The sequence below is a fragment of the Pogonomyrmex barbatus genome, unplaced genomic scaffold, assembly GCF_055798465.1.
Source record: "Pogonomyrmex barbatus isolate J1 unplaced genomic scaffold, ASM5579846v1 scaffold15, whole genome shotgun sequence".
Lineage (NCBI taxonomy): Eukaryota > Metazoa > Arthropoda > Insecta > Hymenoptera > Formicidae > Pogonomyrmex > Pogonomyrmex barbatus.
Genome location: NW_028297111.1, coordinates 420,327 through 435,151, shown reverse-complemented (window position 1 = coordinate 435,151; position 14,825 = coordinate 420,327). Strand labels below are relative to the sequence as shown.

The 14,825-nt window shown below is 34.3% G+C and overlaps 3 protein-coding genes across 5 annotated transcripts in view; 2 read left to right on the top strand and 1 right to left on the bottom strand.

The window, feature by feature from the left end:
- Window positions 1–249: 249 nt before the first annotated feature.
- Window positions 250–5,520, bottom strand: LOC105433429 (ATP-dependent RNA helicase DDX54). Its single transcript, XM_089073794.1, has 12 exons — window positions 5,358–5,520; window positions 3,868–4,069; window positions 3,385–3,761; window positions 2,991–3,306; window positions 2,397–2,607; window positions 2,075–2,301; window positions 1,784–1,975; window positions 1,519–1,660; window positions 1,247–1,439; window positions 919–1,057; window positions 686–836; window positions 250–496 (listed from the first exon to the last, which is right to left on the bottom strand). Exons 2-12 carry the CDS (start codon window positions 4,063–4,065, stop codon window positions 312–314), a joined length of 2,331 nt encoding a protein of 776 aa, XP_088929920.1. The 5' UTR covers window positions 4,066–4,069; window positions 5,358–5,520; the 3' UTR covers window positions 250–311.
- A 776-nt stretch (window positions 5,521–6,296) lies between these two features.
- Cdc5 (cell division cycle protein 21) lies at window positions 6,297–10,668 on the top strand. The gene is made up of 10 exons (XM_011648764.3): window positions 6,297–6,476; window positions 6,610–6,875; window positions 6,958–7,088; window positions 7,169–7,671; window positions 7,763–7,937; window positions 8,018–8,458; window positions 8,884–9,002; window positions 9,078–9,242; window positions 9,403–9,684; window positions 10,311–10,668. Exons 1-10 carry the CDS (start codon window positions 6,432–6,434, stop codon window positions 10,551–10,553), a joined length of 2,370 nt encoding a protein of 789 aa, XP_011647066.2. The 5' UTR covers window positions 6,297–6,431; the 3' UTR covers window positions 10,554–10,668.
- Window positions 10,669–10,818: 150 nt separating this feature from the next.
- LOC105433445 (protein dissatisfaction) overlaps window positions 10,819–14,825 on the top strand; it is a 28,117-nt gene continuing 24,110 nt past the window's right edge. For 2 of the 3 annotated variants that reach the window (XM_089073805.1, XM_089073804.1), the window contains exon 1: window positions 10,819–12,571. In XM_089073805.1, the coding sequence (XP_088929931.1) occupies window positions 12,520–12,571 (52 nt within the window). In that variant the 5' untranslated portion in view covers window positions 10,819–12,519. Of the gene's footprint in view, window positions 12,866–14,825 lie in introns of all 3 variants that reach the window. The other variant, XM_089073806.1, reaches the window with a different exon arrangement.

The following is a 14,825-nucleotide window of genomic DNA, read 5'->3' as shown; positions in this document are numbered from 1 at the left end:
TGTAATCGTAGCTTCATTGTAAAAAGATAGATTGTTATATTGGAGACATTCCAAATCACGACTCTGATGGAAAGTATAAAATATAGTTTTAATTATACTAGCTGTTTTTACTTTCTAGTAGTATCTTTTCCGTTCTTTCACTCGTTTCCTTCTCATTTTAACGCGGCCACGTTGATTATGTGGCGAATGTGAATAATGGGAAAAATACGCGAAGAGAAGTGACAATTAGTGAAGAGAATCAAAAAGAAATCGATGCGGAAAAATATAACTGTATATTATAATAATAATGCATTCTAGACATTGAAAATATCTTAATGCTTCCTTTTATTATTCTTTCGACCTTTCTTATTTCTTCTGCCGTTTTTTTGGCGTTTTCTATCAAGCAGCTTGCGTGCCTTCAAGATTTGTTCGGGTCTCTTCAGTTCGCTCTTTACTTTAACTTTATCTTTAAGTTTCTGGTTGTGTCGTGCCCAATGTGTATTTGCTGTGGTGCGCACTAAAATGCAAAATAAAGCATGCCAACTATTTTTATGAATACTTAAACGGATTTGTAAAAAAAGAGAGATTTATAAATGTTGTAATCAGATTAAAAACATTTAGATTGACTATTTAAATTTTTCAAAATTGTGGAATGCGACTATATCAATACATCAATAAAGCGACTATATCAATAAAGTCAACTTACAATTCTTCATCTGCGAAGATTCTTCTTCGCTGTCATCTTCGATATTATCTTCGATCTTGCTCTTTTCTTTCCACATGTTGTAACGATTTGTTTTATACGTAGCAGGTATCCATACACCTGATTCCGTGCGTATTTTTTTCGCTTTCGGATCCTATTGCATGGAAAATAAACAATATAGAAAATAAATTCACTCTTCATAACAAAGGCGTTATATATGAAATTAGTGTATATACCTTTTCGATGGTAACCATTTTTTTCTTCTTCCTATCCCACTTCTTTAATTGTGTTTGGAGATGTCGACTCTCCTCGTTGTCTGCGGTTAAATCCATCTGTGCTTTATCAGCTTCGGTGGCAAATGTGTTAACCGCTAAACTAAAAGGCATAACATCAAATTATCATTTGAATACAAATAATAATCGAAAATTGAAAACATAAATTATTAAATGACTAATTTAATTTAAAATTTAATATAAAAACAATAATGTTAATATTTACTTATATTTTCATAATTTTGATGTGAGAGATATAAAAATTGAAATATGATGCAATAGTAATTCTTACCCATCCTCGGTATGCTTATCTGGTGCGAAATAAGGTATGTAATATTCTTCATCTCGTTTCATTACACGTTTCTTTTTCTTTGAAATTTTATATAGATCATCACTACTTCTTTTTTTTGGAACTACCACCGTGTTAAACGCGGCATTAATCTCTTCTGCGTTACTAGATGGCAAATTGACTTTCTGAGACAATTCTATAAAAATTGAAAAAAAATCAAATCATGAATATTATTCATATAAATATATAATACATTTTATTATCACAATATTCACCTGATGCAGTATTTATTTCATTGATTTTACGTTCCTCCACTTTTTTATGGAAATTAAGAATGTTCTCTTTGTGAAACACTCGTTTTGTTTTCATCACCTGATAGTCAGTTGAGTTTGTCTTTGTACCAATCTCAAATATCGTCTGTAGTGTAAAATATTTTAATGTCAAAATTGAAACACACACACACACACACACACACACACACACACACACACACAATGTTCTAACGTATATATATATATATAAATAAAATATCATACTAACTCCCTGCGGTCTGTAATTTTTCATCTTGGATATTATATCAGCAGTTGTCTGAGAAACGTCAGAATATTGGGGTAAAACTCCAGCTTCGTTTATACGAAGTTCCTTAACTCTTTTAACACTTTCCGTCGAAGCGCCCGGCCGCGATCTTACATATTGTTGATAGGCATTGTTGCACACTCTTTGCATATTTGTCTGCAAGAACAAATATTTGTTTAACATTATAAAGAAATAAAAATCTTAGCTACACCAATATGTAAACAAACAAAGTGAACATCAGTTCGATATGCTTACAAGATCTGTAGAAGTATTGTGCCAATTTATTAACACGGCCAGTTCCTCCTCTATCATAGTTTGTGGCATTTTTCCCACAGCGGATTCCATATTTTCAGTGGTTCCCGCAGTTGGCACTATCGTTAAAGGTCGACCGAGAAAGAGGTGCAAATCTAAGAGATAAGGATATTCGTCTGCGCTCACGATGTTATATGCCATTCCAACACGTCCAGCTCGAGCACATCGTCCTGGAAAACAGATGATTAAAATTGGAGTAAGCGTGATCTTCGACCAAAACAATTAGAAATAATTAAAAGCAACAATTAAAAACGGAAGAACATACCTACTCTGTGTACAAAGAGTTTAGATTTTGCGGGAAAATTAAAATTGATCACGTAGTCGAGATGTGGTATATCTATTCCTCTAGCAGCAACATCCGTCACTATGAGAACTTTTACTTTACCGATTTGAAATTTAGCCGCGTTTATTTTACGCGCCGAAGGATCCAGATTCGAATAAATAAAGGTGTTGGATATACCTGCTTTATCCAATATCTAAAAAAATACAATTTTATTCTAGTTTTAATATCTGATTATTCGAATTAAATAATAAATAAAGACTCTGAAATGACAAGTCAAGACGATAAAAAAAAAGACTATAAGCAGTTATTGATGCAAAATTATTATCTACATTAAACAATTACATTTTACATAAATGATGCAAATATTTTAATCCCAGATTTAATTCTTCTTCAGTACACATATTTTACATAGAATTGTAATTGTAAATTTATTCATATCTCATACTCTCTCATTTATGCAGTCAATTTAGTCATAAAATTAATAAAATAGCTCTTATAGGCTTTTTGTTACTCTTTGATTCTTTGATAATAAATAATTTTACAAGATGTATTTAAAAAGTAATTATGTATGATTACCTGATGAATATATTCTACATGATGCATAGTTTCTGCGAATATAATTGTTTGCGATTCGGGCTTGATAATTCTTTTTAATAAACACAAAAGTACGGCCAATTTTTCTTCGGAACGGCACGTAATAAAAGATAATGTCAATCCTTCAGGTAGTTTACTATCAACGTCTAAACGAAGTAAAATTGGATCATTCAGACCAGCTTTTGCAAAGTCTACTAGGATCTTGGGCAAAGTGGCAGAAAACAATAACGTTTGACGTGATTCCGGTAATCTATTTACAATTTCTTGTATCTGTTCCCCAAAACCCATTTCAAATAATCTGCAATACAATTTTATCACTTTTATCACTTCATGTAAATTACTAAAAATATGCTAAAAGAAAAAAAGAAACCATTACCTATCAGCTTCATCGAAGACAACGTATTCGACATTTTTCAATTGCAGATCCATTTCTACACATATATGCAGAAATCTGCCCGGGGTAGCCATGATGATGTCAGGGTTTCCATGTATTGCACTAAATTGATTCTCCATATTGTCGCCACCCAGTATTACTGCTGCTTTTAATCCTGTAAATCTTCCCAACTCCTTTATAAACTTTAACGTCTGCAATGTTAGCTCGCGCGTAGGTGATAATATCAAGGCACGCGCACCCGTCTTTGCTTGCCTTGCTTTGAGTTTTTCAAACAGAGGGATTAAAAAGCAAGCAGTCTTTCCGCTACCTGTCCTAGCCATTGCTACTATATCTCTTCCCTCGAGAGCTAGTGGTATAGTCTATGAAAAAAATGTTATGCTAATGACGATCAAAATTTGTTATAAAAAAAAGAGTGATAATATCAAAATGAATTATTTTCACTTAGAATATATCTTCTTTAATAACCTTTCTTTGTATAGGTGTTGGTATTTTGTAACCACGTTTAAGGATTCCTTTCAATACTGGAAAACTGAGAGCCATAGATTGAAATCCTCCAGATTTCTTGGAAATTTTCTTTTTGATATTACTGATTTCATTATCTTCATTATCATTGTCGCTAACTGTATTTGGGTCAGCAAATCCGACAAGATCGTTATCCATCATTCTACTATAGGAAATTGTAAATATATGGTCTTATTATACAACATAGAATAAATTATATTAAATATATCTTAATTTAATAGATTTTTATATTTAGTGTACATAATTATGTTATATATACATATTTTTTAAATCATTTTCATTATGCTAATAATCATTTTAATCATATTTATAAAAGATATGTCACACAAGTAATAAAATCAAATTTTTTTAAAATTATATATCCAATTAAATTATCTAAAACAACATAGTTATCTTTAAAATAATCCTTCTTGAAAATAACACATTTACATCAGCATATTTTCTATCATTCATCATAAGATCAAAAATTAGTTTTGGTAAAACTTTTCATATTATTTTTTAGTTATCAGTCTTTTAAATATTATCAGCAATTTAACCCTGCATTGACCTTAATTTAGCATCTTCCAGTAATCTGAGATTTTGAAACTTACTGCAATTTTTGCAATGTTATGTTATCCTTCAAAAAATTTTCGTATGTTTATAAAATTTTTAATAAGGTTTTATTATTGTAGAAAAATTTTAATAATGCAATATAATGCTTTCTTCTCCGATTTTCTTGTAATTTTGTAAATTTGTATATTTTCATATACAGAATACATTCTGAGATAAAAAATCGTCACTCAAGTTTTATCTTTTTTTCTTTATTTTAAAATTTTTTGATGTTTGACTTTCAATTCACATAAAAGGAATGAAAAAAGTATAAATTTTGAATCACAAACTTCTCTACTATAGTTTAAATTATATAAGAAAATAATATGTTTTTAATTGAAGCAGAGAATATAGAATGTACAGTCGTAAATGATTATTAAATTATCGTTTTCTAACTTATCAATAACAAAAAATTAAAAGTAAATAAAAAAATTGAGCAAGACTTTTCTTTTCCAAATATATGCTAAAATAAAAACATATAAATTTACAAAAAAAAAAAGCGGAGGAGAGAACGTTAAACTGCATATTTACTAAAATTTTTTTAGGTTAAAATCTCAAACTTCAAATTCTTTGATTTTCAATTTTAATTTGAAAATAAGAAAAAATTATAGAATTAAGATGAATTAAATAAGGGATACAGCTGCGATAACAATAAAATATTTGTTGTAAGAAATTTATAATAATTCCGAATGTGCATAACACAATGCAATGATGCTTGCGACAAGGGTACAAATTTTCTATGAACATCCAAGTATATCGAAATCTATTGATTCTTGTAATTTCTAAACATTCTTTCTAATATATAAACTGTCAATATAATTTTGTTTAATAATACATAATCTTACTTTGAAATTTTTATCCTTTTGAAGTTTCAAACTGTCAAATATCACATGGAACAGAAGAACTATAACTTCACATAACCTTAAAAAATAATATAAGGAGGCTTCACATTGCAGATGATCCAAAAGAAAACCAATCAGATTCTTTCGGAAGCGGATTTCGTTAAGCGGTGTCTACAATGAGATTTTAAGACGTAAGACTTAAGAAATTGGCCAACCATAATCAATTATTCTTCTATAAATCGATTGTGGTTGACCAATTTTTTAATTTTTTACGCTTTAAAATCTCATTGTAGACACCGCTTTAATCCCAGTCAACAATAAATGATTTAAGACTTAAGATTTAAGCCGTAACAAATTGACTAATCACAGTTAAATTTGAGAGGAATAATCGACTGTGATTAGTCAATTTCATAGTCCCGGTCTACAATAGGTGATTTAAGTCTTAAGCCATAAGAAATTAACCAATCATAATTGATTATTCTCCTATTCTTCGACTATGATTCGTTCATTTCTTATAGTTTAAGACTTAAATCACTTATTGTAGACTAGAACTTACGGTCAAATATATGGTGTTAAAATGATCAATTAATTATAATTAATTGAGTGATTCATAAAACTTTCCAATTACACTTCAAAATTCTTTATACGAAATATAGACGATTTGAAATAATGATTCTTTCAACTGAACTTTTTATCCGATAAAGTATATACGAATGATGAATATCTATTATTAAATAGATTAAGAGATAAATAGATTGCTCAATTTCTACTAATAAATAGCCTGTTAATTAATAGAAAATAGATTCTGATAAATTAAAATCTATTGTCTGCGTTATTCTCTGCTGCTATTGCCTATTGTGCGTAGACTTTAATATTTAATATTTTCTCCATTGTGCGCAGGGCCTAAAATTTACATCTTCACAGAAGCTCTATGTCACAGATGTACATATCTCTATGTTGCAACTTGTTTCGGTTTGTTTAACGCAGGTGTGGAAGATGCGAGCGTGAGCGATTTCTCGCGCTTCTTGTTATAATTGAAATTACTTTTCAACAGAACGATACCAATAAAAATACAAAATGCCGCGGATTATGATAAAAGGTGGTGTCTGGCGAAATACGGAAGTAAGTGATATGTGATATTTTCTAACCTAAGTTGTATGTATGATGTGTGTGTGTGTGTGTGTGTGTGTGTGTGTGTGTGTGGTGTGTGTAAAAAAAAAAACTTTATTAAGCGAAAAAAATTTTGTTTTTTTAGGATGAAATTTTGAAAGCGGCTGTAATGAAATATGGAAAAAATCAATGGAGCCGTATTGCATCTTTGTTACATCGAAAATCTGCCAAGCAGTGCAAAGCGCGTTGGTTTGAATGGTTAGATCCAAGCATAAAGAAGACCGAATGGAGCCGGGAAGAGGATGAAAAGTTGCTTCACCTTGCAAAGTTAATGCCCACCCAGTGGCGAACTATCGCACCTATTATTGGTAGAACAGCTGCGCAGTGTTTGGAAAGATATGAATATTTGCTGTAAGGTCGATTGGATTTTATTCAAGTAAAATGATTTATTTTGGTTTATATATTCTTTCATATTACTATTAAATTATGTCAGTGATCAAGCGCAAAAGAAAGAGGAAGGAGATGATGCTGTTGATGATCCTCGCAAGCTTAAACCTGGTGAAATTGATCCTAATCCAGAAACAAAGCCAGCAAGGCCAGATCCTAAAGATATGGATGAAGATGGTGAGCAGTTTGTAGCAGAAGGAATTATCTTCTATGACAAAAAGGATTTTTAACAATATATTATTCTTTTTTCTTTACAGAATTGGAAATGTTATCAGAGGCACGTGCTAGGTTGGCAAATACGCAGGGAAAAAAGGCAAAACGTAAAGCGCGTGAAAAACAGTTGGAGGAAGCACGTAGGCTCGCTGCTTTACAAAAGCGTAGAGAATTAAGAGCTGCTGGTATTACTGTGTCCCAAAAGAATAAACGCAAACGTGGTGTTAATTATAATACAGAAATACCATTTGAGAAACGACCTGCGTCTGGTTTTTATGACACCTCCAATGAGCATGTTGATCCCCTAGCGATCGATTTTTCCCGAATGAGGCAGCAGCATCTGGATGGTGAACTTCGACAAGAAAAGGAAGAAATGGAGCGCAGGAAAGATAAACAGAAATTAAAACAACGTAAAGAAAATGATATTCCTATGGGTATGCTTAACAATGAAGAACCTGTAAAGAAAAGAAGTAAGTTGGTCCTACCAGAGCCTCAGATCTCTGATCAAGAATTACAGCAAGTTGTAAAACTTGGCAGAGCTTCGGAGGTATGTTTCTCGATTGAGACTTTTTTATATTAAGATTATGGAGATTATAAAATTGATGTTTGTCTATATGTATGCATTTGATCTATTGTAGGTGGCTCGAGAAGTTGCTACTGAGAGCGGTGTTACACTCTCCGATAGTTTATTAGCTGATTATTCCTTACCTACGAATGCATCTGCAACGCCTCGTACACCAGCTGCTACAGATAGAATATTACAAGAAGCACAAAATGTCATGGCTCTTACACACGTAGATACACCACTGAAAGGTTAGAATATAGAATACCTTATTACTAAATATTTTATCAAGCATATTCAATTCAAGACTTCATAAGTGTCTTTTTTTCAGGTGGCTTGAATACTCCATTGAACAATCCTGATTTTACTGGCGTTGCACCTCCTACCAATGTTGTTGCTACGCCCAATACAATTTTAGCTACTCCATTTAGGTCGCAACGTAGCGATGGAACGCCGATGAATTCATTTAACACACCAGGCGGGGCATCAGTACGAACGCAAAATGGACTTTTAGCGGCAACTCCGGTTCGCGATAAACTTAATATAAATCCAGATGAAAGTATGGATGGCTCGGAAACTCCATTGATGCAGACGCAGGCAAAGAGCTCATTGCGTGCAGTATTGAGTTCCTTACCGGCGCCGTGTAACGATTATGAAATAGATATCTATGACGGGGAGATAAACGAGGAAGGTACTGGTGCGTCTGTAACTGAGATGGTGGAGGATCAGGCGGATATCGATGCAAGACAGCAACAGGAATTACTAGAAGAAAGTAAGCCTATTAAAATAACCTTTGTTTTCTCATTGTATACCATAACTGAACGGATTAAAACTTTTAAACTGTTCATTACAATTGTAATTTTTATAGAAAGATGTAAGCCTCTTCTTCAATAACTATTGAAAAGTCGAAATTATTTTATAAGCTTTTCATTATTATGACAAGTTTGGAAGTCGGATTTAGAATTTTTATTTAAAAAAATTATAGTAATAGTTTATTAGTAATAAGGTTAAAAAAATTTTAATTACCTTCTAAAAATATATAAAAGCAATTGTATAACTTTGTATTGATCTATGGAGTATACAAGTAGTACTTTTTCCATTACTTTTTTCCTTGAAGTGAAATTATGTTTTTACATATTAGTGAAATTATTTTTTTCCGATATTATTTTAATTAAAACATATAAAAAAATTTTGCAGAAAAAAGAGAATTGGCACGTAGATCGCAAGTAATACAAAGAGATTTACCACGACCTGCGGATATAAATATGAATATTTTAAGACCATATATGGACACACCATTGACTGATTTGCAAAGGGTATTAATTTTTCATATGTAAAGACATTCATTTTTATTGTTAATTTTATTTTAATTAATTTTTGCTATTCCTTAGGCAGAAGAATTGATAAAGAGAGAAATGATCACAATGTTGCATTACGATGCACTGCAAAATCCAACACAGTCAAATCGAAAAAGTGCTGCAACATCGTTAGCTCAAGCTCAAACTTATTTAGAGCAACATCCATATAATATTTTCGAAGAGGATGAGCTTATTAATGTATGTATAAAACATTGTAAAATATATTTAATAATTAAGTTAATAATTTTATGAAATTTATTTTATATTATTATTTTGTTAACTATATTTATGTTTAATTAAGTATTTATTATATTTAATTTAATTATTGAATTAATGTTGTATTAATATCCAAAATTAGGCTAAGAAAATGTTAACGGATGAGATGGCAGTTGTAAAGGAAGGAATGGCGCATGGAGAATTGAGCTTGGATGCCTATACTACTGTATGGGAGGAATGTCTGTCGCAGATTTTGTACCTCGAAACGCAGAAACGATATACCCGTGCGACTCTAGCCTCGAAAAAAGACAGAGTGGAAGCATGCGAGAGAAAATTAGAGGAAAATCGTATGCACATGACGGGGGAAGCTAAACGTGCTGCCAGAATGGAAAAGAAATTAAAAGTACTCACCGGAGGTTATCAAGTATGTAATATACGAAATAATTATTTATAATATGTTGCAATGAGAAGAATGTTGCCAGTTTTCAATTTATAATTTATTTTAATTTGACACAATGTTTTATTGTTGTATCATAATCATCAAAATACTTTAAGGCAAATAATTAAATTTATAGATTTTGAAAAAAATTTCTTTTTTTCAAATCTCTAGTTGTGCTTTTAGCGGTGATTTTACGCGAAGACTTATTGTATAAACATAATATTTTTATTTATTTTTATATCAAAATCGAATAAACTGAAATAGCTTCTTAATAAAACTCTTATTGCATATGTATAGAATAATTTCGAAAATATTTTTATGGAAGCATCTTTATCATTGACCATTCAAGCATGAAATTTTAATCTTATCATTTGTATAATCTTAAACTCTTTCTATTTGAAAATTGATGTAGTCATGTATTTTCGTCTTAGAATTCTCATTTTAAAATGTTACAAAGAATTTGTCATTATAATACTTATCGTTTATCAGTTTTGAAACGCTCTGTATAATTTAAAGAAATATATTTCCCAAGATTTGTTCGGTCGAATTAAAATCCACCTAAAAAAGTTAAATCGACACTATATAATTATTACTTTATTTTTTTAAATAAGACTAGGACGCAAGTGCTGACGAAGCAGCTACATGATTTGTGGGAACAGATAGAGCAATCGCATCTCGAACTATCGACATTTAAGTTTTTGCAAACGCAGGAAGAGGCGGCGGTGCCGAGGAGGATAAACGCGCTTATGGAAGACGTGAATAGGCAGACAGAACGAGAACGCTCGTTGCAAATGCGATATGCTCAGCTACAAGATCAGTTGCAGCAGTGTCGATTAAACGAGATGTCAACTTAGGACATTACAATGCTTGCAAAATATGTGTAGCAGACTATACATGTATTACTTTACCTTGTAACGCGTTATGTAAGATTTATGTTTCTTGAAAATATTATACGCTATTAGAATAATATCTATTGTTCCCTCTTGGAAATCAGAAATAAGAACTTCATATGTAATATCCATCGTCTCTACACAGTAGTTGTGAATGTAATTAATGTCATTTTATGACTTGTTTATTTTGAATTATTTCAGTTATGACATGGCGTAAATAATTATCATATCAATCGATAATTTTGTTGCAATATGAATTTTATTCTTTATATTTTTCGTGAAAAAAGGCAAAAAATTTAAGACAGCAAAAAATTTTTTTGTATGCTGTAAAATATTGTAATAATAAAATTTATGATACAAAATTATTGAGTGATAATATATATTAGCACGGTTTAAAGAACGTTTCATGTAAGATAGAATGAAACGTTAGATATAAGATAGAAATTGAAGGGTCGACTGCGCAGTTTTCACTTAGCCAGGATTAAAACCAAGGTGTAATTACCGACTGGTTAAGTCAGAAAGTCAAGGGGGCGTGATCGATCGAAGGCTCGCGCGCAACTCACAAATGACAGCACACTTGCAAGAGGGGCGTGTCATTACGTAACGTCCGACAAAATGGCCCAATCAATATAATGTTGCACCGAGAAAAAGCCCGCGTTGCATTCTTTCCGAAGTGTATATGCGTTTGTAGAAAATTATAACTCACAACTGCGGATTTCACTTTAACGCGAACGATTTTTAAAAAGTATAACAGTAAAAATTTCACTTATAGCATACTTTATCTGAGAAATGTCTCGGGAACATCCTTAAGATGTCCTTTTATTCGTAGGACGTCCTCTGGGTGTTTTTAGGACATCCGTTGAAGATCTGTGCTGTACGGATAACGATTTAAGAGATTATAAATTTTTAAGAAAATCGTGTATTGTTTTGCGTTTTTAAAATCCGTTTCTACGGAATTACGGAAATTACAATCACCGACTCGATATCGTTCTCGTCTAACATTCACTTTCCATTATGCCATTTCCACCCACCCACTTTTCGCGACAGCTTACCTTCGCACTCACCTATACTTACACGTACATCTACATCTACACCGTGAAAAAGTAGTAACGACGCCACTAACGTGTAGCTGGTAAATACCGTTGGCTGCTGCCGGAAGGCAGATGTTAACGTCGTCGTCAGCTAGCCTAATCCCGTATTGTCGATTGGTCGGCGCGACGCGACTGGCAAGCCGGTGTCGAATCAGCGTCGTCGATTCGCCTGGCGCCGCCCACCACCCCTTTGCACGCTCATCCCTACGACCTCACGCCGCCGTGGGTGGAGTCGACCAATGACACAGTGGTAACGGCCGTCTGACAACGTGGCATCCGGGAGCCGCCCCCGTAGTTGCCCGTAGATGGCTAACTAGCGCTACCCCGCTATAGTCGAGTCAGCCACTCGGCCAGCAAGTCCCCGGGCCGAGAGTCTAGTCTCGCTAGCTCTCTACCTGAAATTCCCCACCCTGTCTCCCCTCCTCCGTTTTTCGCCCGTCGCCCCCCGCCTGCACTCCGCCTACCCTTTCGAAACGTGTGTAGGCCAACGTGCCAACTAACGGTGGCGGTGGTGGCGAAGAAGAGGTGTTACGCCGTGGATTCACGTGACGTAACCCCGGTATACGCCATCGCGCCGTGGCCTCCTCGCCGCGAGACCTCGCGGTCGTTTAGGGATTGGCGTCGGTGTGTTGGTCCGCGCGCTCCGCAACCATCCACCCACCCTATCCTTTCCCAATCCCCCTCGGCGTCCCGTTTCCTCGCCACCCCTCGCGCCGTGGACCCACCAACGGATCGTGTCGACCGCGTATCGGGGAACGACCCATGATTCTCTCCGTGATGTGGCTACGGAGGACAGGAGAGATAGCTGCTCCGGCAGCCAGTCGGGCAACAACCCCTATATGCGCATACACGGACGAATAGACACACTCACATACAGGCACACGGACACGAGTACGCCCTTCCCGGACAAGCGAGAGAGAGAGAGAGAGAGAGAGAGAGAGAGAGAGAGAGAGAGAGAGAGAGAGAGAGAGAGAGAGAGACGGAAGGCGAGAGAGGGATAGAGATAGAGAGAGAGAGCGAGAGAGAGATGAGTAGGTACGTCGAGGCTCGAAGCCATCCCGTCACGGAGAATGCTTCGGGACTTCGCGCGACCTCCTCGGCGCCGCGTCGGGACCACGGTTTCGGCTATACGTCGTTCTCTGGCGATGTTCGACTTTTGAACAGCTGCAGAGGAGATGGGCACAGGTCAGTCTCCTAAGATTCGCAGCACTTCTCTCTCTCTCTCTCTCTCTCTCTCTCTCTCTCTCTCTCTCTCTCTCTCTCTCTCGCTTTCGCTTGAGCTTAATAAAGGTGGTAAAGGGTTTATTTATTAGTGCGATAAAAGATATAGGGATGCGAAGATATAGGGGTGCGCGACGTGAGAGTGACTTAACTTCGGCGGTTCTACGCGATTTAAACGATAAAGTCCGCGGGCTTACCGCATCCTGAAAAATCGTGTGTCGCGACCAAAGGGCATCTGACGGGGATGTCTCAAACATTCTTTTTTTTCTTTTTTTTTTTTTTTCCCGGTTTGTCTCCAATAGATAAATCCTGTTCTTCAGTTCTTCAGGAGGATTGTGTAATCGCGATCGAGAGGTGATTAAGATAGTGCCGCAATGATTTCGCTTTTGCAGATCATTGTAAATCGCGAATCTTGGAATCTGAAAAAGATTGTGTACTGCCCTCAGAACACGATTAATAGTGACCGAATACTTTGAACATCTATTTATCAACAGGTAATTGTATTTCTCGAGATAAGACACCGCAACCAACAGTCAACCGATCGATTTTTGATCGATTTAGTAAATCATGATTCCCGGAATTTGAAAAGTCAAGTAGTGTAACCAAGAGGCAATTAACTGTGACTCTTTAGTATATTATAAGATGAATTGCGATTATCGGAAATGGAAATTATTTAAATAAATATTGAATATTTAAATAAAGATACATAATGTAACTAAACTATTTTAATATCTACATGTTCATATATGAAGCAATATTTAATGAAAATATTTATAGTATTTAGAATATTTAAAGTAATTTTACAAATAAGAAAAATAAATAATCTAAATAAATATTTAATTATTACATTATTTTTAATCGCTTGATCCGCATTACGCGCCTTCTTTATCGGGTAATCATAAATTAATATTTGAAAGACATCTGAAGAAAATAAAATGCGTTTTGTGATATTTTTATAATTATATATTTGAAAATTTAAAATACACACAATGCTTGTTATTTAATTATAAAATTGTAGCTAAAACTTACCGCGCGATGACTTTTGCTTTTGAAAACTAATTTTTGTATCTTCAGCTCCTTGAAAACTTTCTTGGAAAGCAAAAATTCGACAATAAATTTTACCTCAGAAATCTGTCGCTATAATAAGTTTTTTAGGAATTATATTTTTGTTAATTCTTAATTACATTAATTCATAGATACTCTTAATGAACACTTAATAAATAATTTACAAGAGATTACGATAAAATTTCTTTACATCGTAGAAATTATTCTTGAAATAGCCCATTTGACCACGACGGAAGGAAGAATTATTTATTATTTGAAAAAAGAAAACTAGAAAATACTAAAAATACCAAATTGAAGCTAATTGGCGAGTTCGAGTTCTTCCAGTGTGTGAGATTAATTTGCATATATTATAAAGAGCGGACGATACGGTATTACATAGGAAATATAAAAGAAGAAGAAGGAGAAGAAGAAGAAGAAGAAGAAGAAGAAGAAGAAGAAGAAGACGTTGGTGAACCGACGAAGGCGGTAATCCGTTGGGGTTGAAATAACCCGGATTGATCGGGTTAGGTTGGTTGGGTGTGAGACGCGAAGGCGGTTGATTCCCCAGGACGGGGAAGGAAGGCTTTGGTTGGCTTAGGCATGGCCGTGTTTTTCTTGCCGCGGATCATTAGGACGATTAGGGTTCCTACGGAAAGGGGGAAACAGATTAGCACCGGTGATCTTCTTGCGGCCCGCCCGCTTTTCTTAAACAGGATTTTGCGAGTCTTTTAAGATTGTAAGTGTCATGATACGTCGAAACATTGCAAAACGTAACAATTTCGTACTACTTTTCTACTATCCCCTCCAAGTATGTCTGTGTGAAACTGATTTTGGGCACTAATTTTGTGAATAATTAGACAATTATTTAATTTATATTGCT